This window comes from Molossus molossus, unplaced genomic scaffold (assembly GCF_014108415.1).
Source record: "Molossus molossus isolate mMolMol1 unplaced genomic scaffold, mMolMol1.p scaffold_m16_p_21, whole genome shotgun sequence".
NCBI lineage: Eukaryota > Metazoa > Chordata > Mammalia > Chiroptera > Molossidae > Molossus > Molossus molossus.
Window position 1 is genome coordinate 14,138,065 of NW_023425357.1, and position 26,793 is coordinate 14,164,857.

Here is a 26,793-nt window from a genome sequence, read left to right on the forward strand (position 1 = left end):
CTCTCTGGTCCACAGGCTGATGCTCCAACTGCTGAGCCAAATCAGCCAGGGCAAGACATCCATTTTAAATATAAAGAGATAGTAGGTTAAAAAATTAAAGATGGTAAAAGGTATGCCATGATAAAACTAGTCGAAAGAAAGTTGGATTAGCTATCAACAAAATTCATGCAAAGATATAACCAGGGATATGCTAGGAGAACATAATCCTAAATGTATGCACTTAACAGAGTTCAAGATTCATTAAGTGAAATCTTATAGAAAACCACAATTACAGTCGGATAACTCAGTAGTTCTCTTAGTAATTGATAGATCAAGATGACAGAAAATTAGTAAGTTTATAGAAGACTTGAACAACACAGCCACTCAACCTGACTTTTAGAGAATACTTCATCGAACAGTGGTTGAATCACATTCCTTTCAACTGCATTAGAAACATTCACCAAGATAACTCATGTTTTGGACCACACAACAAATCATACCAAGTTTAAAAGAAGTCATGCAGAGTATATTCTCTGATTCAAATGGAGTTAAACTGTATTGAGCAAGTGGTACATGTTGTCTACCACGAGGAGCAACAGTCTTAGAATGTCACCTCACTGCTTTGTTTTTAGTTTCTGAGGGCCCCATAAATCTTTATTGGAAGAGTAGGAACACCAGTATGCTGATAAATTTGATAATTTAAACAAAATGTACAGATTACTTGAAAAACACACTAATAAAGCAAATACAAAAAGTAGACAACCTGAGCCCTGGCCGGTTTGGCTTAGCCGTTAGAGCTCGACCTGCGGACCAATGAGTCATGGGTAGATTCTAGTCAAGGGCTTGCACAGCTTGAGCATTGAAAAATGAGACTTCCTATATACACTTACCTACCCTCCCACAATTTACTGTCTGCATTAACATAAGTATTCAGTTGTCATTACCATATCTTTACTATTCCAGGCCATTCCTCCCCAAGCAAATAACTAGATTGTTTATTTCAAGAACTTACACAAACACCCATCAACTCTTCAATCTCTTCCAAAGAAAGTATCAAGTTTGCCCCTGAAGATTCCTTGCCTACAAACATCCTTATTGTTCCCACTAATCCTGGACTTGCAGCACCGTGGCCTTTACCAAGTCCCTTGCACTGAAAGACCTCCCCTAAACCAAATTTACAATTCTCAGTCAATTGCCACTCTGCTTTCCTGGCCCTGACACTTTGCTGTCAAGATGTCAAATTTCTGTTGAAGTGGTGTTCTCTCTCACCACGATGAGCAATAAACTCCGTTTCTATCTTATCAACAGGTGTATTGGTGATGTTTGGGGAGCCGGCATTTCAAACAAGTTTGAGATCGTGTTCCTTAAATTCTATTTAGGCAATGCAGACAAGGTTACTTAAGTTTCCCATTTTACTCTTTGCTTCCCTAAGACATGTGGTTTTAAAATTAGTTTCAAAGTACAGCCTTGGCTTTTCTCTCCTATGCGGCCGCAGTTTCAAAAACTCGCAATTATTTTTTCATAAGATTTAAGAAATGAATAAAGCAAAAGGAAATCTGACAGTTATGCGCCAGAGATGGGCCTCAATTCGAATCTCTACAGTCAAAACGCGCAGCAACTGGTGGGAAGCTCGGTCCTTCGAACTGCATTCTGGGACATGTAGTACAGGTGCGCGAGAAAACTAGGCGCTTCCTGTTGGGCGTTCTGGGAAGTGTAGTTCAGGAACAGTGTCTAAGCTGAGGCACTTCCGCTCTCGGAAGGCGAGGTTGGGTTTGAGATTCCTCGCAGTTTGGTGAGTTAACCCCGTGTCCTAGCGATCCCTTTGAACCTTCTTTGCCTCGGCCTGGGGTGAGCAGTGACTTGGTCCTCCCTCCAGTGTGAGGGAAGCCGCGGCCAGCGGCAGAGCGCGGACGTGGAGGCGGCGGCGGTGAGCATCCGCCTGGCTGAGCCTCCGAGTCGGGGCCGGCTTGCGTGGTACTTGGAGTTTAGGGTCTCCCGCTATCTCCGCTCCCCCAGGTCCTCCCCGTAGGACCCGGCAGCCAGCTCTGCCTCTTTCTCTCGGTAAAATACTGGGCGAGTTCCTTGATTTCTCCCTGCCTCAGTTTCCTCATGGCAAAAAGGTTACTTCTTCCCAAAGGTGTTCTTGTGAGAATTAAGTGAGGTGGTCCAGAAGAAGCTTAAAAATAGTGCCAGTGCATATTAAATGTTGGCCGTTAACCATTAGTTATGTTGCAAACTCAGAAAGGCGCCCTGTTATTTGGAAGCTCCTGTGAGCCTGGGATGGGGTGTGGGCACTTGTTTCTGCACGTGGACTCTTTTTAGCCTCTGGTTTAGTAAGGAGAGTGAACTTCAGCCGGATCCTGGAGAAAGTCCTGTGTGGATTTTTCCGGACCCAGAAAGAATCGTGATATGGGCTTTGCAGAGTGCCTGACTACACGTATAGTGAGGCCTTAATAAGTGTGCAATATTGTGTGATAAACCCGTGTTGTTGATGTAAATGCAACAAGATTTATTTGGTTTAGGTTTTATTATTATTTTATTTTTCATCCTCGCCCGAGGATATTTTTCCATATTTTGTTCAGATAGAGTGGGAGGGGGAGAGAGAGAGAAACATCGACGTGAAAGGGACACATCGAGTGGTTGCCACCCGCACAACCCAACCTGGGCCAGGGACAAACTGCAACCGAGGTACATGCCCTTAGCAGGAACCAAACCCGGGTCTCTCCGGACCACAGGCTGACGCTCTAATCACTGAGCCAAACCGGCCAGGGCTAGGTTTAGGTTTTTATTAGTCGTTATTTACCTTCTTGCATATGGAACAAGAAACGTTGACGAGATCTTGTAGCTTAATAACATTTGCAAGAAATTACACCTGTTAGAAGAAAATTCGGGGCAATTTAACTATCATTACTAACAGGAGAAATGCTCTGTGAGACAATCAGTCAGAATTATGTTTTTCCAAGGGTAAAGCTAACTCTTGGGACAGAACAATCATCTCTGAATTCTGGGTTTCTTGAAAGAGTGATTTTCTGGAATATCACATTTACAAGGGCAGTTTTATGACACCTAAACTACTGCTTGGCTTCAGCTGCAGGCGATAGGGAGTGCCGGCATTATTATCCCCACATACAGGTGACTGGAGTGAGGCACAGAGATGAATGACTTGCGGAAGTTTTACACTGCTGCTAAGTAGAAAGTAATAAGTAGAAATGTCAGAATTTGAACCCAGGCATTTTGGCACCATTAAGTCATACTGCCTGCCTGCTTGCCTTTTATTTCCTCTAATACCCAGGCTCAGGAATACTCCGGAAGCTACAAGACACACTCGGCTTAGGGCTGTTTTAAGGAATGTTCATGAACAGTGGCAGCTGGCTGGGGGCCCAGGGGAAGCTGGAGTCCAGCCCCTGTTCTCACTAAGCGTTGTTGCCACTGCCTCCGCCTAGAGAAAGGGGCACTGACTGCTTTGTGCTCCCATGAAGTGCCATGTGGACTGGCAGCGTCCCTAGCATCTCTCTCATGATGGCTTTCCCTTCCCCAGTTTTGCCTTCCAAGAACTGCCTTTCCCCAAAAGGAAGAGGAGAAAAATGACCAAGTTCCAGGTAAGTTGGGTTTGCCTTTCTGTTTCTTAAAATGACATCTCATTTTACAAAGGTTGGACACACATTTCTTCTGCTTGGAAAGGGTAAAAGGGGCCAGAGGCACTTGACAAATTATTGTATGCCAGCCTCTTGCTTTATGCTTATTTCCTAACAGTAGTGTGAAAAGTAACAGGTTTATTTATTTTTTTAAAAATCCTCACTCAAGAATATTTTTTCATTGAATTTTACATAGAGTGGAAGGGAGGGAGAGAGAGAGGAAGAGAGAGAGAGATCCATGTGCAAGAGACACATTGATTTGCTGCCTCCCTCACGACTCTGACTGGGGCCGGGGATCAAACCTGTAACCCAGGTATGCCTCCTTGACTGGGAATCAAACCCTCAACCCTTTGGTCTGTGGGCTGATGCTCTAACCGCGGAGCCAAACTGGCCAGGGCAATAGGTATTTTTTAAAAATAAAAAAAAAATGACTCCCATTTTATAAACATGTTTACAAATTTGCTGTTTATTTTCCCACATTCCTTTTTATTTGCATTTACAAGTATATGTTTGTAATCACAGCTTATCATTTTGGATTTTTAAAGTTTAATTTTACATCTCCTACCACTTAAATAGCCACATCATTTTCCACAGGGTACCTAATATTTTCCCCTTATTTATGTGGTTTATGAATTTTACAATTTTAAAGATATTTGCAGTGACAGTTTTCCTACATAAAACCTTTCTTTATTTTTTATCCTCACCCGAGGACTTTTTTTTTTTGCATTTATCTTCAGATAGAATGGGAGGGAGAAAGGAAGGAAGAGAGAGACAGAAATATCGATGTGAGAGAGACACATCGAGTGGCTGCCACCCACATGACGCCAACTGGGGCCTGGACAAACTGCAACCAAGGTATGTGCCCTTAGTGGGAACCCAACCTGGGACTCTCTGGTCGGCGGGCTGATGCTCTAACTCTGAGCCAAACCAGCCAGTGCCATAAAACCTTTCTTACCAATCAGGAATTCTGAGAATTCTACCTTGTTTTTTCTTTTCTCCTTAGAGTAGTATGGCCTCAGTTTTCTGATACATTTTGTGGAAAAAACATCTAGGAATGCAATGGAGTCTGAATACCACAGAAGTTTGATACCAGCATTATCCATTTTATTTATTTATTTTTTTAATCCTCACCTGAGGACTTTTTTTTGTTCAGATAGAGCAGGAGGGAGAGAGAGGAAGAGAGAGAGAGAGAAACATCGATGTGAAGGGACACATCGAGTGGCTGCCACCCGCACGACCAACCAGGGCCGGGGACAAACTGCAACCGAGGTACGTGCCCTTAGTGGGAACCGAACCCGGGTCTCTCTGTACCGCAGGCCGACACTCCAACCGCTGAGCCAAACCGGCCAGGGCGGAAAAAACATCTAAAGTATGCCTTGGTGCAACTGAGTCCAGCTGATACTGAACTCAGGGAAAATTTTAGTGGTTTTCAAACAAGAAGAGCTAGATTCTTTCTTTAATTCTGAGTTGAACCATGTATGTATCATAGTTAAGTTTCTGTTTTATTCATTGACATATTAGTGAATTTTAAAGAAGTACATCCTTGGTCTAGTAGCACCATGGACTCGCCAGGCCTTTATTCCATGGAACAGCTGTGTGTAGATATAGATGATCTTGCTTGATTATTATTATTATTGATTTTAGAGAGACAGAGGGGGGAAGAGAGAGAGAAACATTGATTTGTTGTTCCACTTATTTATGCGTTCATTGGTTGATTCTTATATGTGTCCTGACTGGGGATCAAACCCATAACTTTGGCTTATTGGGATGGCACTCTCACCAACTCATCTACCCCACCAGGGCTTGTTCATATTTTAACATAAACCGATTTGTGAACTTCCACATTTCTACTTGAAGTCCAATGAGCCCCAGCTGACACTTCTTTTTTTTAATTTAATTTTTTATTAATTTATTTTTGTTACAGATGTTTCTCCATTTTCTCCCATTGACACCCTCCTCTCAATCTCTTGATGCCCCGCCCTGTCCCCAGCATTGTTGTCTGTATCCATGGTTATGCATACATGCATATAAGTTCTGTGGTTCATCTCTTCCCTCCCTCCTGACCCCCTCTTCTGCGGTTTGTCAGTCTGTACCCTGCTTTATGTCTCTGGGTCTGTTTTGTTCATCAGCTTGATCAGCTTGTTTTGTTCATTATATTCCTCAAATAACTGAGATCATGTGATATTTGCTTTCTCTGATTGGCTTGTTTCACTTAGGATAATATTCTCCAGGTCCCTCCATGTCGTCTCAAACGATAAGAGATCTTTCTTTGTTACAGCTGCATAGTATTTCATTGTGTATATGTACCACAGCTTTTTTATCCACTCATCTATTGATGGACACTTGGGCTGTTTCCAGATCTTAATGATTGTAAATAGAGCTGCTATGAACATAGGGGTACATATATTCTTTCTGATTGATGTTTCAGGCTTCTTAGGGTATTTCCTAGAAGTGGGATCACTGGCTCAAATGGCAGTTCAATTTTTAACTTTTTGAGGCAACACCATATTGTCTTCGATAGTGGCTGCACCAGTCTGCATCCCCACCGGCAGTGTACTAGAGTCCCTTTTCCTCCACACCCTTGCCAGCACCTGTTGTTTGATGATTTGTTGATGGCAGCCATTCTGACAGGTGTGAGGTGATACCACATTGTTGTTTTACCCAGGTGACACTTCCTAACCTAAAAATAAAAGGCCAAAGTTAGAGGCAACAAGCTTTCATTTGAGATCCAATAGGAATAGCTATTGGGGAAACAGAGATTCAGGGAGAAACCCAAATAGTGTTCCCATTAGGAAACAAAGGGAGGGAGTATTTATGAGAAAGGAAGGGAAATAATTACATGAATAGAAGGAATTTCTATGGGTGTTAGTAAGCTAAGGGTGGAATTTCTGTGGGTGCAGATAAGTTAGCATAGGGATGCTAATTCTAAAGAATGTCTTTGGCCCTGGCTGGATAGCTCAGTTGATTAGAGCATAGTCCTGATACTCCAAAGTTTCAGGTTCCATCCCTGGTCAGGGAACATACAAGGAGGAACTGATGAATGCATAAAAGTGGAACAACAAATATGAAAATAAAAGAATGTCTAATTTTCAGTCATAGTGTCTGTTTTCCTGTTAGCTTTGCAAACAGTTGTTTGGGATACAGTGCTGCTTTAGGCACAGTCCAAAGGTTATTTTGCTTAGTTTTAACATTCCAAAGGGTTGAGAAGGAAAACTTGCGAGGCAGTTCCTCTAATATGACAGCTCTAATTCCATTTTGGATCTGTTTATATTATTTTTTACACACTAATGGGGCAATTAGCTGAGCCAGGTGTTTCAGGTATCCAATTAGGATAAATGGAGAGATCCAGAAGAAATGAGACTACTTGAGGGAGATGCCCAAGGCCACACCACAGTGACCTCTCGGTGCATGGGTTGATGCTCAACTACTTAGCCACTCCAGCTGGGTTGGATGCCGTGATTTTTTTTTTTTAATTCTCACCGAAAGACACTTTTCCATTTTTGTTCAGACAGAGTGGGAGAGAGAGAGAGAAAGAGAGAGAAACATTGACGTGAAAGGAACACATTGAGTGGCTGCCACCCACACGGCCCAACCATGACTGGGGACAAACTGCAACCGAGGTACGTCCTCTTAGCAGGAACCGAACCCAGGCCTTTGTGGACCACAGGCCGACGCTCTAACGGCTGAGCCAACAGCCGAGGCTGTATGCCGTGATTTAACAGACTCTTCTAGAGGCTGGCTTTATTTATGTATTTTTTTTTTAAGTTTTTATTTATTGATTTGAGGGAGAGAGAGAGAAACATCTATTTGTTGTTACACTTATTTATGCATTTATTGGTTTATTCTTGTGTGTGCCTTAACCAGGGATCAAACCTGCAGCCTTGATTTATTGGGACGACGCTCTAACCAACTAATCTATCTAGCCAGGGCTCTAGGTGCTTTATTTCACAACATAAAGGGTACCATGTTAAATGTACACAAGATTTTTTTATGATTCTCTTGGTACCTTCCTCTCCCTCCCTTTATGGTGTGATTGTGGAAGCGGAAGAGGAGAAAATCTACTAAAAATGTTGTTCGGGTCCTTAGAGTCTGGAACAACTTCCTATATATCTCCTCCACCTGCTCAGTGTTGCCCTCCTCCCAGTTCTGAGATTGAGGTTACCTATGTTTGGTGTTGTAGGAGGGGGTGACATTGAAGGACGTGGCTGTGGTCTTCACCGAGGAGGAGCTGGGGCTGCTGGACCTGTCCCAGAGGAAGCTGTACCGAGATGTGATGCTAGAGAACTTTCAGAACCTGGTCTCATTGGGTGAGTACAGGCGCCTTCTGTAACCTGGCTTCATCCATTGATCAGGGTTTCCCAATCGGCACTGTTACTGACCAGGCCAGATAATTGTTGTGAGTACTATCCTCACATAAAATGTTGTGAGCATTTTAGGATGTTTGGTAGCATCCCTGGCCTCTGCCCACTATTTCAAGACTTCAGAACCCCATAAAGACCAGAGTTTTCCAGTGTTTTTGGAACATAGAGACAAGACATTTCTACTCTTTATTTCAAGGTAAATAAATTTGTCTTTTGTAAATTAATTGTAAATGAACAGTTGAGCTTGGCTGTACCTATCTCCTTATTTCACATATCTTTTTTCTTTTTTTAATCCTTACCTAAGGGTATTTTTTTAATTGATTTTAGAGAGAGAGGAAGGGAGAGGGAGAGAAACATCGATCATTTGTTTCCTATATGCTCAGCCTGAGTATGTGCCCTGATTGGGAATTGAACCCATGACCTTTCGGTGTACAGGACGACACTCCAACCAATGTAGCCACAATGGCCAGGGCTCATATATTTTTTATTAAACTTGTGGGTCATGAAATTAGTAAGTTGCATCAAAATGTTTGATAAACACTGCTTTGGGGAAGAGGCAGAGCCTTACATCATGGGATTGGAACCGAAATTTTTTTCAGCACCTTTTACCTTTAATTTTTTTACTTAAATCTTGTCTTTTCACAGGACATCTGTCCTCTAAACCAGATGTGATATCCCAATTGGAGAGAGAGGAAAATCTTTGGATTATGGAGATCCGAACTCAAAGACGTGGGCATTCAGGAGGGAACTGGGCAACTGGAGTCTTTGAAGGTAACAGCTCGTTACTCTGTCTCTCTTCTGGGTGATCAGTTTTCCACAGAGACCCGAGAGACCCTTTGAAAACATCAGTCACAAGCCCTGGTCGGGTAGCTCAGTTGGTTAGAGCATCTTCTGGATACACTTCTGGGTTCTATGCCTGATCAAGTCCCAAACAAAAATCAACCAATGACTGCATAAATGAGTGGAACAACAACATTCTCTCTCTCTCTTTCTCTCTCTCAAATCAATAAATGAATTAAAAAAGAACATCAATCATGTTATGTCTCTCTGCTTCACACCCTCTGCTTGCTTTCCATTTTGCTCAAAACAAACCCCAAAGTATTTAAGGGGCCTGGAAGGCCCTGTCGTGTTTGCTCATTCACCTGGCTGTACCACTCTACATTTTTCTCCTGTCATTCTCCTCCCTTTGACCCTGCCAGCGTTAACTGTTCCTGACATCTGGCGATTATGCTTCTGCATCAGGATCTTTTACTTTCTTTTCTCTGGTTGGATTGCTGCTTCCCCACAAATCCCCAACCACTCTTATTCACTCTAGTCTCTGCTCAGAAGTCATTTCATCCAAGTCCTTCTGTGTCTGCTCCATTTAAAATATTGCCCTGGCCGGTTTTTCTCAGTGGTTAGTGTGTCAGCCCACGGACCAATGAGTTGTGGGTTCAGTTCCAATTAAGGGCAGGCATCTCGGTTGCATTTTGTCCCTGGGCCTGATTGGGGTCGTGTGGGAGGCAACCAGTCGATGTGTCCCTCTCACGTTGATGTTTCTCTGCCTCCCTCCCACTCTATCTGAAGATAAATGGAAAAATGTCCTCGGGTGAGGATTGAAAAAAAATACTGTCTTTCCTTCACTCTCTATATCGATAACTTGCATTAATTTGTGTTTAAGCACTACACCAACAGACTTAATAGTTTGTATGTCTCTCTGTGTATTTTTTAATTGTAAAATATACATAAAATAAAATTCTAACCTTCTTAAGTGTACAGTCAGTGGTATTAAGTACATTAATATTGTGCAACCATCAGTGCTATTCACCTCCAGAGCTTTTCCCCAAACTGAACCTCTGTACTCATTAAACAGTGACTCCCCATCTTCCCTCTCCCTAGTCCCAGTAACCACTGGTCTACTTTCTGTCTCTGTCTCTCTGAATTTGATTACTCCGTGTACCTCATTATAAGTGAAATCATATAGTATTTTTACTTTTTATTTTATTCTTGTGTTTTTAGAGAGAGAGAGATCAGTTTGTTGTTCCATTTATTTATGCATTCGTCAGTTGCTTCTTGATGCCCTGCCCGGGGATTGAACCCGCAACCTTGGAATATCGGGTGATGCTCTAACCAACTGAGCTACCTGGCCAGGGCTAGTACTTGTACTACTTTTGTGTCTGGTTTGTTTCATTTAGCATAACTTCTTCAAGGTTCATCTGTATTATAGCATGTGTCAGAATTTCTTCTTTAAGGCTAAATAATGTTGCATTGTATGCATGTTTCACATTTCTTTTCATCATTGATGGACATTCTGGTTGTTTGCCTAATACTCAATTCCCAAGTATTTTATTCTTTTTGATGCTATTGTAAATGAAATTGTTTTCTTAATTTCCTTCTAGTTATTATGAATAATGCTGCTGTGAATAAGGATGTACATACATCTGCTCAAATCCCTGCTTTCCATTCCTTTTTATATATCCAGAGTAGTATTGTTGGATCATAATGATAATTCTATTTTTAATTTTTCAGGAACCCCCATACTGTTTTCCATAGTAGGTATATCACTTACATTCCCACCAGCAATACACAGGGGTTTCAGTTTGCCCCATCCTTGCCAATACTTGTCCCCCCACCTTTAAAAAAAAAATAATAGCCATCTTAATGGGTGTGAAGTGGTATCTCAGTGTTTTGTGTTGCATTTCTCTAATGATTAGTGATGTTGAGCATCTTTTCATGTGCCTGTTGACCATTTGTATATCTTTGGAGAAATGTCTATTCAAGTCTGATGCTCATTTTATTTTTTAATGACAATTTACATTCAGTATTTTGTGTTAGTTTCAGATGTACAGCATCGTGGTCAGACAATCATGGATTTCACAGAGTTCCCCCGGTATCTTTTGCTCATGTTTGAATCACAATTAGGGTGTTTTTTTGTTGTTGAATTTTAGGAGTTCTCTGTATGGTCTGAATATCCCATATCAGATACATGATTTGCAAGTATTTTCTCTTAATTCTGTCTGTGGCTTTTTTACTCTGTTTATAGGCCTTTTACTTTTTTTGGTGCACAAAAGTTCTTTATTTTTATGAAAGTGACTTTATTTTTTTGTTGTTGCCTGTGCCTTTGGTGTCATATCTAAGAATTCATTGCCAAATGCAATATTATGAGGCTTTTGCCCTGTTTTCTTCTAAAAGGGTTATAGTTTTAGCTCTTAGGTTTAGGCTTTTGCTGCATTTGGAGTTGACATTTGTATGTGGTGTAAGGAAGTGTCCAACTTGATCCCTTTGCATGTAGATAGTTTTCCTGGAACCATTTTTTTTTAAAAGATGGTCCTTTCCCATTGAGTGGTCTTGACACCCTTGTCAAAAATTATTTGACCATATATGCAATAGTTTATTTCAGAGTTCTCTGGTCTATTTCCTTGGTCTGTATATATGTCTGTCTTTATGTTAGTACAACACTGTCTTGATTACTGTAGCTTCATAGTACATTTTAAAATCAGGGTGTGAGTCCTCAACTTTTTTTTTCTTTTCCAAAGTTGTTTTGGCTAATGGGGGGTTTCTATGAGGTTTCATATGAATTTTATGATGGGTTTTTGTATTTCTGTTGGGATTTTGACAGGGATTGCATTGAATCTGTAGATTTCTTTGGGTAACATGGACATCTTTATTGTATTGTTAAAACCTCACCCAAAGATACTCTTTTTTCATTTATCCTCAGACAGAGTGTGGGGTGGGGGGAGACAGACAGACAGACATTGACGTGAGAGAGACACACATAAATTACCTACCTCCAGCATGACCCGGACCAGGGCTGGGGACCAAATCGCAAATGAGGCACATGCCCTTGACTGGAATCAAACCCATGACTCTTTAGTCCAAGGGCTGACGCTCCAACTTCTGAACCAAACCGGCCAGGGCTAGCATGGACATCTTAAAAATATTAAATTGCCCTGGCCGGTTTGGCTCAGCGGTTGGAGTATCGGCCTGTGGACCAGAGAGTCCCGGGTTCAGTTACCACTAAGGGCACATACCAAAAAAAATAAATAAATAACTCTTCCAGTTCAAGAACATGGGATGTCATTCCATTTTTTAATATCTCCTTAATTTCTTTTATCAGTGTTTTGTAGTTTTTGGTGTATAAGTTTTTCATCCCCTTGATTAATTCCTGAGTATTTGATTCTTTTTGGTGCTATGATAAATGGAACTTGTTTTTTATTATTGATTTTAGAGAGAGAGAGGAAAGGGGAGAGAGGGGGGAAAAACAAAACAAAACATTGATCTGCCGCTCCACTCATCTATTCATTCATTCATTCGTTGATTCTTTTATGTGACCTGACAGGAGATTGAACCTGCAACCTTGGCATATCAGGGTGACGCTTTAACAAACTGAGCGACCTGGTGAGGGCCTGGGTTTTTGTGTGGGTGGGTGGGTGGGTGGGGGTGTTCTTGAAATGATCATTAAATACATTTATTCTTTTTATCCTTACTCGAGGATATTTTTCTACTTTTTATTCAGACAAAGCGGAAGGGAGAAAGAGAGAAACATCGACGTGAAAGGGACACATCGAGTGGCTGCCACCCGCATGACCCAACCAGGACTGGGGACAAACTCCAACCAAGGTACATGCCCTTAGCGGAAACCGAACCCGCGTCTCTGGACCGCAGGCTGACGCTCTAACCGCTGAGCCAAACCGGCCAGGGCTGCATTTTTATCATGTGTTGCCTTTTTTAATTTTTAAGTTACAGTTGACATTCAATATTATTTTGTCTTAGTTTCAGATTAACAGCATAGTGGTTAGACAGTCATATGATTTACAAGTCTTCCCCTGATAGTTCAGGTATCCAACTGGCACCATACATAGTTTTTTCAATATTATTGACTATATTCCCTATGCTTTATTTTACTGGAATTGTTTCTTTTTTCTGTTTTAAAACTTATCTTTATTGTTGAATGTATAACAGATGTCCTCCTTTTTCCCCCTGTTAACCCCCTCCTCCCTGATTTTCATATGATAAATCATCTTTTCATTGCAGGAATAATCCCACCTGGTCATCATATATAATCCTCTTATTTTGCTGTTGAATTGCTTACTAGTAATTTGTTAAGAATGCTTGCATCAGTATTTATCAGGGATATTGGTCTATAGTTTTCTTTTCCTATAGTGGTTTTGTGTGGCTTTTGAATTAGGGTAATGCTAGCCTCATAGAATTAGTTTGGAAATGTTTCTTATGTGATGATTCTTTTTTTTTTTTTAATTTTTTTCCCGCTTACGTTCTTTTTCTCTCCCAAGGACATTTTTTTCCATTTTTTGTTCAGATGGAGCAGGAGGGAGAGAGAGGAAGGGAGAGAGAGAGTGAAACATTGATGTGAAAAGAACACATCGAGTGGTTGCCACCTGCACGACCCAACCAGGGCTGTGGACAAACTACAACCGAGGTATGTGCCCTTAGCGGGAACTGAACCCAGGTCTCTCTGGACTACAGGCCAATGCTCTAACCACTGAGCAAAACCAGCCAGGGCTGTGATAATTCTTTAAATGTTTGGTAGAATTTTCTAATGAAGCCATCTGGTCCTAGGCTTTTCTTTGTTGGGAGGTTTTTGATTACTGCTTCGATCTCTTTATTAGTTGTAGTTCTATTTAAATTTCTACTCATGAGCCTCGCCCATGTGGCTCAGTGGTTTAGCATTGACCTAAGCACCAAGAGGTTGCCAGTTTGATTACTGGTAAGGGCACATGCCTCTTTTGGTTCATCTTGTTTGGGATTCTCTGTGCTTCCTGGATTTGTATGTTTCCTTCACCAAGTTAGGGAAGTTTTGTGTCATTATTTTTTCAAATAGGGTTTCAATTTCTTGCTCTTTCTGTCCTCCTTCTGGCACCCCTATGATGCAAATGTTGGTACACTTTAAGTTGTCTCAGAGGCTCCTTACACTATCCTCATTTTTTTTGGATTTCTTTTTCTTTTCGCTGTTCTGATTGGATGTGTTTTGCTTCCTTATATTCTAAATTGATGGTTTGCTTCTTGGCTTTATTTACTCTACTGAGATTCTCTGTAAATTATTCTTTCAGTTAGTGCTTCCTTCATTTCTGACTGCATCTTTTCATTTCTGACTGTCCATCCTTCCTTCATTTCTAACTCATTCTTTTTTATGCTTTTGAGGCCCTCACTAAGTTCATTGAGCATCCTTATAAGCAATGTTTTGAACTCTGTATCTCTTAGATTGCTTATCTCCATTTTGTTTAGTTCTTTTCCTGAAGTTTTGTTCTGTTCTTTTATTTGTTTCTTTGTCTCCTCGTTTTGGCTGCCTCCCTGTGTTTGTTTCTATGTATTAAGTAGAATTGCCATGTCTCCTAGGCTTCCTAGGGTGGCCTATTATAGTAGGTGTCCTCTAAGGTCCAGTGGCACAGCCTCCCTGATCACTCCAGCTGGACCCTCGAGGTGCACCCTTTGTGTGGACTGTACACCCTTCTGTTATAATTGAGTCTTGATAGCGTTGCCACATCAATGGGAGGGATTTACTCTGGCTGATCAACTGCAAGGACTGGCTGTGCCCACTGACCTCTGACTCCCTTGGAGGATCAGTGGTGTAGAGGCCCAGCACACAGAGCAAGACTTACTTCAGCAAGGCTCTGGTACCCACTGAGTCCACTCCTTGAGTATGTTGCTTGTGTAGGTGGTTGGGTGGTGGTGCTTTGCCATATTCTAAAGCTGTCCATTGGGTGTGCTGGCTCTGGAGCAAGGTCAGCCACTGCTTGTGTTCTACCCAGGGCCACCCGGCATAAGCTACAAAGCAGTCTGCAGATGGCTGCTTCTTGTGCTGGGCTTGGAGGTACCCAGGCAAAATCAAGCTATGAACCAAGGCTGGTTGCTTCTAATGCTGGGCCTGGGGCCACTTAGTGAGAGGTATGGTGTTCGCTGAGGGCAGATGCTGCTTTTTTGAGAAAATTTAGGAAAATCTGAAACAGGAGCCAAGACAGGCCATTCCTATGATAAAGCCACACAGCTTGTGTGGGCCTGAAAGTTGGGGTGGGGCAAGGCCTCAGGGAATCACCAGGATGAAGCAAACAGTGTGAGCCAGGGTGCTGGAGTCCCAGATATGGCGCATGTCTGACTGCCCAATGGGGGAAGGGCTCAGCAAAGGAACAATGGCCTTCACCACTAGGTCTGTCAGCATGAGTAGGCTTTAGATTGATGATGACCCTGAACTAGGAAAAGACTAAATTATAATTATTTGGTGAACTTAGATATGATCTCCGTATACATTAAGTGTGGCAGAATGGTAAGAACATGCACTGGTCCCCAAATCAGCTCAGGAAGTGACTCTCTTTGGACTCTGTTTCCTCGTCTATAATGTGGTGACTCACTTCCCTGACGGAAGGCTTTTCAGTTACCGTCTAATGTCCTTGCATTTCAAATTGAAGGATTCCCTTTAGCATTTCTTCTAGACTAAGTCTAGTGGCAGTGAACTCTCTCAGGTTTTATCTTGGAATGTGTGTATTTTTCCCACTTTTTTTTTTTTTTATCCTCACCTGAGGACATTTTTCCATATTTTGTTCAGATAGAGTGGGAGGGAGAGAGAGAGAGAGAGACATCAACGTGAAAGGGACACATCGAGTGGCTGCCACCCGCACAACCCAACCAGGGTTGGGAACAAACTGCAACCAAGGTACGTGCCCTTAGCGGAACCGAACCCAGTCTCTCTGAACCGCAGGCCGACACTAACCACTGAGCCAAACCGGCCAGGGCGTTTTTTCCCCACATTTTTTTTTTTTATCCTCACCTGAGGACATTTTTCCATTTTTTGTTCAGGTAGAGTGGGAGGGAGAGAGAGGAACAGAGAGAGAGAGAAACATCGATGTGAAAGGAACACATCGAGTAGCTGCCACCCGCACAACCAACCAGGGCCAGGGACAAACTGCAACCGAGGTACGTGCCCTTAGCAGGAACCGAACCCGGGTCTCTCCGGACCGCAGGCCGACGCTCTAACCGCTGAGCCAAACCAGCCAGGGCTTCCCCACATTTTTGAAGGACAATTTTGCTGTACTAATTTTCTCCTTCAGTAATTTACATATATCATCCCACTGCCTTCTGGCTGCAAGGTCTGTGTTGAGAAAACTGGTAGTAATTTTATTGAGGATTCCTGTATGTGACTGGTTGACTTTCTCTTGATGTTTTCAAGATTCTGTCTTTGTATTTGATTTTGGACTGTTGTGTTAATAATGTATTTTGATGTGGGTCCTTTGGGATTTATTCTGTTCAAGTTTTTGGTCCACTTTATGTCCCATAAGCCCCTTAAGCCCTGTTCTTGGTTTCTTTGTTTTTCTCCTCAGAATTGGTCACTTTAAATGACATTGCTTCGCCCTGGCCAGTTTGGCTCAGCGGTTAGAGCATTGGCCTGCGGTCCGGAGAGACCCGGGTTCGGTTCCTGCTAAGGGCGCGTGCTTCGGTTGCAGTTTGTTCCCGGCCCTGTTTGGTCGTGCGGGTGGCAGCCACTCGATGTGTCCCTTTCACATCGATGTTTCTCTCTCTCTCTCTCTCTCTCTCTCTCTCTCTCCCTCTCCCTCCCTCCCACTCTATCTGTTAAAAAACAAAAAACAAAACAAAAAACAAAAACGTAAATGACATTGCTTCAAGTTCATTCCTTGGACCTTACTGCCTGTTCTAGTCTGCTGTTGAACTGTTGTAGTGAGGTTTTCAGTTACGTTACTGTATTTTTAAGCTTCAGAATTTCTATTTGATTCTTTTTCTAATAATTTTTTATTCTTTGTTAATAATCTGATTTTGTTCCTGTGTTGTTTTCCCGATTTTATTTAGTTGACTCACAGTATTCTCCTTTAGCTCATTGAACATATTTATTTATTTTTATCCTCACCCAAAGGTATTTATCCATTGATTTTTAGATAGAGTAGAAGAGAGAGAGAGAAAAAGAGAGAAACATCTATGTTGAGAGAGACACATCAATTGGTTGCCTCCCCAACTGGGGATTGAACCTGTAACCCAGGTACGTGCCCTTGACTACACATTGAACCCAAGACCCTTTGGTGTGCAGTTCAACGCTCTAACCCCTGTACAAACTGACCAGGCTCACTGAATATATTTAAAATAATTATTTCAAGTTAAGAGTATTATTTCTTTAAGATTGGTTTTTAGAGATTTATTTTCTTCCTTTGAATGGGTTACGTTTCCTTGGTCTTTCTATGCCTATTGTTATTGTTGAAAATTAAGCATTTGAAAACACATTTACCACTCTGTCTCTGTGGACTGGCTCTGTGTAGAGAAAAACCTTCATTAATCAGCATGACATGAAGCCACAAGTCCTTCAAGCATTTCTGGAGTGCATCTTCCCAGGACTGTGTGTTCAGAATTCCAGTTCCCCCATGTATATGGCTACTTTGGAATATGTTAATCCCCCTGAGAGTCTCACTCCTGCTTTCCTTTGGGGCCTTAGATTTCTGTCCTAGTCCTACGCCTGTATTTTCTTGCCCACAGGTCTGCAAACTCCCTGCAGTTCTCATGTCAAACCCGATATGAAAACTGTACCACTATTCCCATTGGCGCTCAGTCAAGCGAGACAGAAACCAGTCCCATGGGACTCTCCAAACCCCCCAGAACACATAAGAAAGTTCTGTTCTTTACTTTCCACCCTGAGGTGGGAACCTGGAATGGGGCAGCCTCTTCCCAGTCTTTTTTTTTTTTTTTTATCCTCACCCGAGGACATTTTTCCATTTTTTACTCAGATAGAGCGGGAAGGAGAGAGAGAAAGAGAGAGAAACATCGATGTGAAAGGGACACATTGAGTGGCCGCCACCCACACAACCCAACCAGGGCCGGGGACAAACTGCAGCCAAGGTATATGCCCTTAGCGGGAACCGAACCCGGGTCTCTGTGGACCGCAGGCTGACGCTCTAACCGCTGTGCCAAACCGGCCAGGGCCTCCTCCCAGTCTTAACCCCCACACTGTGCCGGTAAGGGTGAGGCACATGGAGAAACTAGGACATTGGATGGTTTTTGAGTTCAGGTTCTTTTGGTTAGATGTTCCCTTGGTTGTTGGCAGTTTCTCAACTGGTGTTTAAAGTTGTTCAAAGTGATTTTTTTCCTATTTGTTTGTATATTTGGTGTTCTGTGTGGGAACAAGGGCTGGAGCTCCTACTCTGATTTCATGCTTACATCTCTCTCCTTCGGTCCTTTGAGCAGGTATAAGACCATGGTTAGTGTTTTAAAGTATTTGTCTGATACTGATACCTGTCTCTTTATGGATAATTGTTTTAGCCACTTTATTTTCTGCTTTGGATAGGCCATATATTCCTGTTTCTTCTATGCTGTTATTGTTGAAAATCAAGCATTGAAGAAAAAAAGCTCCCTCTAGCCTTGACGGGCATGGTTCAGCAGTTAGAACGTCAGCCTGTGGTCCAGAGAGACCCAGGTTCGGTTCCCGCTAAGGGTGCGTACCTCGGTTGCAGTTTGTCCCCGGCTCTGGTTGGTCGTGTGGGTGGCAGCCACTCGATGTGTTCCTTTCACGTCAATGTTTCTCTCTCTCTTTCTCCCTCCCACACTGTCTGAAAAAAAAAAAAAAGCCCCCTCTACCAGTCTTTGCTGACTGGCGCTTTTCCAGGGAAGCCTAATGGGCAAAGTGTGTTCTGAGCCTTGAGATCTGCCTCGGGTTAGGGCTTAAGGTCTCCTCACATCTTTTTCTAAACTAATGACTTTCCTGGGTCTATGTGTATGCCTTTTCGATTCCCTCATACACAGGTGCTTTTAAATCCCTTAATCTCTCCAAAAGTGCCACCCCAGTTTCTCTTGCACTTAGATAGTCTAGAGCATTTCTTAACACAGTCTCTTTGCGAGCCTCTGCATGTCTATAGCCCCCCTGTAGCCTCCAGGAACAGTATCTGCTGCTGCTTTCCATTGCTTTTTCCCTCCTCGTCTCTGAGTCAGACTGGGACTGGTTCCTCAGGCATCCCCCAGACACAGTAGAATATTGCCAAGAAAGTCTATTCTGCTCCATCCAGTTCGAGGTAGGAAATTGAGGGGGGAATTGCTGCATCCTTTAGACCACACCATACCACAAGGTAAAATAAGACCTTTACAAGTAGTTACGTACAGAGTAGAATGAGAAAACACACTCACACAGCCCCAGGCAAGACATATGCTTAGGAAAGACCTGAGAACACCTTATACCTTCAATCTGCAATAGTCCCAAATATCATACCTTTTAATGTGGCTTTTTCTCAACAGGGTGCTCTCTTGGTTGTTGTAGACCTTTGACTGTTTTTCAGAACTCTCACACTTATTTTAGTTAGTCTCTAGTTTTTGGTTGTTGCTTTTGAGTATTTCAGTGGGGGAACATGGGCTTGGGGGTTTCAGGCCCACTTTCTTGCTTGCTGATGTCACTCTCTGTCCTTAATTCTTTCAGGAGACAGGAATGAAGATGAAATGGAGACTCTTCATGAAGCAGGAGTAAGATGCCTTTCATTGGGAGAACTTTCATGCTGGCAAGTCAGCAGACATGTTGTGAGTAAATTAATGAAAAGTCAAGTCTCCATTCTACATATTCAAGAAAAGAGCTCCCGATTCCCCAAACAACTTAATTCCCCCAGTAAGGTGGGGACAGGACTATCCATTCCGGCTGATGTGGAAGATGGCTGTATCATGAATCTTATACAGAATCATTCCAGTATTAATGAAAATCAAGAATTTCCAATGGGGAGAGCTCAGAATTCTTGGAGTGAAATATATCTGAATGAGACACAGAATTATCAGAGAAGTTGTAAGCAGACGCCAATGAAAAACAAGTTATGTATATTTGTTCCATGTGCTACCATCTTTAGTTGTAATTTGCACCACCATGATGATGACACAGTACACAAAGGGGAAAAAGCTCCCAGCAACAGACTATGGTGAAGACCCGGCTGCATAGGTCTATTAAAGAGCCAGAAGTCTCAGCTAGGCCCAAAAGTAATAAACTCCTCACCTACCAGGTGTTAACAGAGGCCAAGTCATAAACATTATTATAGATATGTGACACGTACCTTGAGAGCACCAATTTTATAGCTCCTCGGGAAGTGTGACCAGTTAGTTTGTAGCAAAGTGACAGTTCCCAGGCTTAGTGAATGTGTGGGTGAGAAAGGAAAGATGAAAGCTATCAGGTCTTCCCAGCTGGTATGGCTCAGTGGTTGAATGTCGACCCATACATCAAGAGGTTGCCAGTTCAATTCCCGGTCAGGGCACATGCCCAGGTTGTGGGCCAAGTCCTCAGTGGGGGCGTGCAGGATGTGGCCAATCGATGTTTGTTCTCATCTATGTTTCTATCTCTCCATCTCCCTTCCTCTTTCTCTAAAATCAATAAAGAAAAAATATTTTTAAAAAGCTCTTAGACACTGTTGGAAGTAAATTGGCCTAAACTTTCTGAAACAATTTGATAGTATTAATCAATTTATAAAATGTATATCCCCCATGATTCAAGAGTTATAGTTGTAGGGTGCTTATTATTGGAATACTCACAATTACACCATTGAATATTACAGGGACTGCCTTGCTGCTATGGCTTAGTGGTTGAGTGTCAACCCATGCACCAAGAGTTTACTGGTCAGGGCACATTCCTGGGTTGTGGGCCCAATCCCCAGTCAGTGGCATGTGGGAGGTGGACGGTTGATGTTCTTTCTCATTGATGTCTCTCTCTCTCTCAATTCAATAAAGAAAAATTATTTAAGAAAAAAGTACAGGGATTATTTTTTACTCCCACATTTTAAAAAAAATTATTGATTTTAGAGAGAGGAAGGGAGAGGAAGATAGAAACAATGATGAGAGAGAACATCAGTTGGCCATCTCCTACATGCCCCCACTGGGGATTTTGCTCACAACCTGGGTATGTGCCCTGACTGGGAATCGAATCAATGACCTCCTGGTACATGGGTAGATGCTCAACCACTGAGCCACAGCTCCCGAGCTACTTCCACATTTAAAAAAGTATGTTTTTATTGATTTTAAATAGATAAGAAGGAAGAGGGAGACAGAGAGAAACATCAATGGGCTGCTGTCTGCACCCCCGCTACTGGAGATCGAGTTTGCAACCTCAGCCTTTGCCCTGACTGTGAATTGAACCTGTGAGTTTCTGGTGCATGATAATGATGCTGAACCACCTGAGATATATCCATCGGGGCCAATTGCACAGTTGATGGGAGTGTGGAAAATTAATGTATGAAATCAACATGCTGAGTTGAGAAAAAGAGGAAACTCCATAAAGTGGACCCAAGGCCCTCCGAATCCAGAACAACTTCCCACCCATCCTCTCTGCCTACACGGCGCTGAGTCCCTCCCGATAGCCGTTGGTCATTGGATTGAGATTGCCTGTGTTTAATGTTGTAGGAGACAGTGACATTCAAGGATGTGGCTGTGGTCTTCACCGAGGAGGAGCTGGGGCTGCTGGACCTGTCCCAGAAGAAGCTGTACCGAGACGTGATGCTGGAGAACTTCCAGAACCTGGTCTCATTGGGTGAGGACAGGTGCCTTCTGTAACTGAATGTCAGGTCCCAAGAGGATTTTTATTTCAAATGTTTAAGATTCTTGGACTTGAAATGTATCTCCATATTTGTATTTAAATTTCCTAAGTCCTGTGGTGTATCTTGTCTATACTTTTCCTAGTCTTTGCAAATTGCAGTTGTGATATCTTGGTGGGATATAAAATCTTTATTGAGTTACATCTTTATTGTAATGAACCAAATAGAATGAAAGTAGCATAGCTCCTATTTGGAACTGCATACAGTGTAACCAAAATTGTGAGTAAATCACAAAAGATAGTCATGTGATCACCTGTTGTATACAGGTAACATTCAGAATTTGGAATACTACTACTTAGAGTGCATGAGGATTGTACTGTTGGAATTAAGATTTTGGCCTTTAATGTATCCCCCTTGTATATAAACCATTTACTTTTCACAGTACATCAACCCTTCAAATTGGATAGTACTTGGGAAGGGAAGAGTAGGTTCAGATGATAAAGTTAGAAACCCAAGGAGGTGGGTGTTCAGGTGAGAACCAGGCAGCTCTGAGTCCTTCCAGGGCACAGCCCAGGTGCTGTCCTACTCATCAGCCCTTTGTTTTCATAGATATGAAAAAGCCAATGACAAGGTCAAGCTGATTGAATATGGTATCCCAGTGTAGTTGACCTGTGAAATAGTTTATATCTCTGAACAGGCATTCATTTGTCCTCATTTTTAATCTCTAAATTCTCTTTATCCTTTCAGGACATTGGAATCAAAATGAGATAGAGACTCTTCAAGAAGTTGGATTAAGTTACATTTTTCATGAGGACTTTATGTGCTGGGAAATATGGGAACTACTTTTAAGTAACTTAACCAGAAATCAAGACTTGATAATATATCTTCTAGGCAAGAAGTTTGATTTGCCAAAACAAGGTGATTCCTTCTGTCATCTGTGGGCAGGAGAATCTACTCAGGTTTCTGAAGATGAGAACTATGTAATAAAGCTTCAAAGGGAATTTCAAAGTTCCAATAATATAAAAAATCAAGAATTTCCAATTAATACCACCTGTGAATTCTGGAAGAAAATGTATCTGAGAGAGTCACAGAATTATCAGAGTGGGTGTGAGCAGATTGACAGAAGATGTAAACTGTGCAAGTGTGATCATTGTATTATGCAAAGGTCCTCTCATGACCATGAAGATAATCAGAAAGTACATAAAGGTGAGAAGTCTTATAATCACAAGAATTGTGGAAAGGACTTCATGAAGAAATTATTCCAGCGTAGTATAATCCACTCAGGAGAGCAAACTTCTGATGAGAATCAAAAAGGCTTCAGCCTTGGCCCCAGTCTTGAACTTCATCAGCTGTTGTACCTAGGAGCAAAACACCATATGCGTAGTGCATGTGGGGATGGTATCAGTTATAACTCTGTTCTTTGCACTCATCAATGTGTTTCCACAGAAGAGAAATGCAGTAGAAATGATGATTGTGGTGAGGACTTTAGTCAAAGCTCACATCTGCAAATTCATCAGAGAGTCAACACAGGAGAAAAACCCTACAAGTGTGCTGTGTCTGGAAAAGACTTTAGTGGGAGTTCACATCTTCAAGTTCATCACCAAGTCCACACTGGAGAGAAACCCTACAATTGTGCTGTGTGTGGGAAGAGCTTCAGTCGGAGTTCACAGCTTCAAGCTCATCAGCGAGTCCACACTGTGGAGAAGACATACAAATGTGAGACATGTGGTACAGTCTTTAGTTGCAGTTCACACCTTCAAGAACATCAACAAGTCCACACTGGAAAGAATCCCTACAAATGTGATGTCTGTGGTAAGAGCTTCAGTCAGACTTCAAGTCCTCAAGCGCATCAGCGAATCCACACTGGAGAGAAACCCTACAAATGTGCTGTGTGTGGTAAGAGCTTTAGTCAGACATCACATCTGCAGGTTCATCAGCGAGTCCACACTGGAGAGAAACCTTACAAATGTGCTGTGTGTGGTAAGAGCTTTAGTCAGACATCACATCTGCAGGTTCATCAGCGAGTCCACACTGAAGAGAAACCCTACAAATGTGCTGTGTGTGGGAAAGGCTTCGTGTGGAGCTCATATCTTCCTGTTCATGAGAGGATCCACACAGAAGAGAAACCCTACAAATGTGATGTGTGTGGAAAGAGCTTCAGTCAGAGTTCACATCTTCAAGCCCACCAGCGAGTCCACACTGGAGAGAAACCCTACAAATGTGCTGTGTGTGGTAAAAGCTTCAGTCGAAGTTCACATCTTCAAGCCCATCAGCGATTCCACACAGGAGAGAAACCCTACAGATGTGCGGTGTGTGGTAAGAGCTTCAGTCAGACCTCAAGTCTTCAGTACCATCAGCGAGTCCACACTGGCGAGAGACCCTACAAATGTGAAGAGTGTGGGAAAGGCTTCATGGTGAGCTCAAGTCTTCACGTTCATCAGAGGATCCACACCGGAGAGAAACCCTACAAATGTGGCTTGTGTGGTAAGAGCTTCAGTCAGACTGCAAGTCTTCAAGCTCATCAGCGAGTCCACACAGGAGAGAAACCCTACAAATGTGCTGTGTGTGGGAAAACCTTCAGTCGGAGTTCATATCTTCAATCCCATCAGCGAGTCCACACTGGAGAGAAACACTACAAATGAAGTGTGTGTGATAAGAGCTTCAGTCATATCTCAAGTCTTCAAGACCATCAGCAAGTCCACAGTGCCTAGAAACCCTTCAAATATGAAGAGTTTGGGAAAGGCTTGAAGTGGAGCTCATGTCTTCATGTTCATCAGAGGATCCACACAGATAAGAAACCCTATAAATGTGGCAAGTGGGAAAAGAGCTTCAATCATACCTCACATCTTCAAGCTCAACAGCAAGTTCACACAGGAGCAAAGCCATAAATATGTGAGACGTGTAAGGGTTTTGATCATAGTTCACGTGTAAAAGAACATCAGTGAGTCTTCACTGGAGAGAAACCCTACAAATGTGCTGTATATGGGAAAGGCTGCATGTAGTGCTCAAGTCTTCATGTTCATCAGAATCTACACAGGATACAAACCATATGAATGTGGCATGTGTGGTAAGAGCTTCAGTCATTCCTCACATCTTCAAGTTCATCAGTGAGTCCACACAGGTGAGAAGCCATACAAACATGAAACTTGTGGTAAGGGCTTCATTCAGATTTTCCACCTTCAGGTCCATCAGAGATCTCATATAAGTGGCAAGACATACAAATGCGATACACATGGTAATGGCTTCAGTAACAGTTCACATCAACGAGTTTACACTGGAGACAAACTCTATAAATGGTTTGTGCGTGGGAAAGACTTCAGTCATAGTTCTCATCGTCAAGCTCATTGACTGACGAGTCCTCACTGGAGACAAACCCTACTGGATGTAGTAAGAGCTTTAGTCAGACATCACTTCTTCAAGTTCATTAGCAAATCCACAGTGTAGAAAAACCCTACAAATATGCTCTGTGGAAAAGGCTTGATGTGGAGCTCATATCTTCATATTTATCAGTGGATCCACACAGAAGAGAAATCCTATATATGTGACATGTGGTAAGAGCTTCAGTCAGAACTCAAGAGCCTTCAAGGTCATCAGAGATCCCACCCAGGATAGAAGTTACACAAATGTGAGACATGTTTCATAATTAGGTTTTGGCGTTTATATGTAAAGTTTCTTTCTTTATATTTCTTCTTACTAACTCTTTGAAATAGCAATTTTCTTCAAAATTTCAAAAAGGAAACCATAAAACAAGTATTATTGATAATACAAAAACTTTTCTTGTGTACCTTCAGTGATTATTAACAGTTGAGTTACATATGAAGGGTTTCAGGGAAGCCTAACAAACTAATAAAGTAGTTAATAAAGTAGTAATATTAATTTGTAGATAAATAGATAGGTTTTGTTGGCCTCTCAGGATGGCTATTTCAGATGTTTGGGCTTTTCATCCTTGAGAAGTATTTGATCTCCACTGTAAATGGAGGCAAGTGTCAGAGACGGGCAAATATCCAGTCCTGATTAGGCATCTGATAAGGTAAGGCCTCTTCAAACATTGTTGGAAAGAGTCTTTAATAAATGTCTTTCCCAGTGGACCAAAATCTCCAGGTTGTAATTTACGATCTTTGAACTCTGTGTCTTATGGGGGCACACTATTAAATGAGTGTTATTAATTTACTAGTTTCTATATGCCCGGCTGGTGTGGCTTACTGGATTGAGCACCATCCCATGGACTAAAGGTCTGGGTTTGATTCCCGCTGAGGGTTGTACATGAGTTGCAGGCTTGATCCCCAGTGAGGGGTTTGCAGGAGGCAGCCAATCGATGTTTCTCCTTCACATTGATGTTTCTATCTCTCCCTAACTCTCTCTCTTAAAAAAAAAAATCAGTAAAAACGTTTTTTAAAAAATTTACTAGTTTCTATAACCTCATTAATGAGCCATTGCTAATAATGTAGAATGTCTCCCCTTAGAAAACAGAAAGATTCAAAAGATCAGTAAGCCTTGGCCAGTTTGGCTCAGCAGTTAGAGCGTCAGCCGGCGGTCCAGAGAGACCCGGGTTCGGTTCCCGTTAAGGGCGCATTCCTCGGTTGCAGTTTGTCCCCAGCCCTGGTTTGTCGTGTGGGTGGCAGCCATTCGATGTGTCCCTTTCACATCAATGTTTCTCTCCCTCTCTCTCTCTTCCTTGGTCTCCCTCCCACTCTATGTGAACAAAAAAAATGGAAAAATATCCTCCGGTGAGGATAAAAACAAAATAAAACAAAAATAAAAAGATCGGTAATATTTCAGTCATAAAAATAATAAATTATTTTTGGTTTATTTAGTCCCATTATCAATTCTTTTGTTTATTCGCCAATATTTTTATGAATTTTGTTATTCTTTAGAGTTTTATACATTTTTATTCAATTTAAAGATATGACCTGGCCCTGGCCGGCTTGGCTCGGCGGTTAGAGCGTCGACCTGCGGTCCTGAGAGACCCGGGTTCGGTTCCCGCTAAGGGCGCGTACCTCGGTTGCAGTTTGTCCCCGGCCCTGGTAGGTTGTGCGGGTGGCAGCCACTCGATGTGTTCCTTTCACATCGATGTTTCTCTCTCTCTCTCTCGGTTCCTCACTCTCCCTCCCACTCTACCTGAACAAAAAATGGAAAAATGTCCTATGTAGGTGGTAGACCAGTTGGCCCTACGTAGGTGGTAGACCAGTTGGCCCTACCTAGGTGGTAGACCAGTTGGCCCTGAGTAGTTGGTAGACCAGTTGGTCCTACGTAGGTGGTAGACCAGTTGGTCCAACATAGGTGGTAGACCAGTTGGTCCTACGTAGGTGGTAGACCAGTTGGCCCTACCTAGGTGGTAGACCA

General features: G+C 42.4%; 1 protein-coding gene across 2 annotated transcripts; it reads left to right on the forward strand.

Annotated features, from left to right (window-relative positions):
• The first annotated feature begins 1,739 nt into the window (after positions 1-1,739).
• LOC118638593 (zinc finger protein 233-like) lies at positions 1,740-25,110 on the forward strand. 2 transcript variants are annotated; one of them, XM_036274631.1, is made up of 7 exons: positions 1,740-1,771; positions 3,518-3,578; positions 7,795-7,921; positions 8,621-8,746; positions 19,368-19,465; positions 21,320-21,446; positions 22,198-25,110. In XM_036274631.1, the coding sequence occupies exons 2-7, from the start codon at positions 3,564-3,566 to the stop codon at positions 24,090-24,092; spliced, it is 2,388 nt and encodes a 795-aa protein (XP_036130524.1). In that variant the 5' UTR covers positions 1,740-1,771; positions 3,518-3,563; the 3' UTR covers positions 24,093-25,110. The 2 variants fall into 2 exon arrangements, with proteins under 2 accessions (XP_036130524.1, XP_036130525.1); XM_036274632.1 differs by lacking the exons at positions 1,740-1,771; positions 19,368-19,465; positions 21,320-21,446; positions 22,198-25,110 and adding an exon at positions 12,471-12,515.
• The last annotated feature ends 1,683 nt before the right edge of the window (positions 25,111-26,793 follow it).

What these genes read in the sequence shown, in the direction of transcription:
- LOC118638593 (XM_036274631.1), top strand. An exon ending in GGCAACTGGAGTCTTTGAAG is followed by an intron (nt 8,747 to 19,367) that starts GTAACAGCTCGT and finishes TAATTCTTTCAG; the next exon opens with GAGACAGGAATGAAGATGAA. An exon ending in GGCAAGTCAGCAGACATGTT is followed by an intron (nt 19,466 to 21,319) that starts GTGAGTAAATTA and finishes TTAATGTTGTAG; the next exon opens with GAGACAGTGACATTCAAGGA.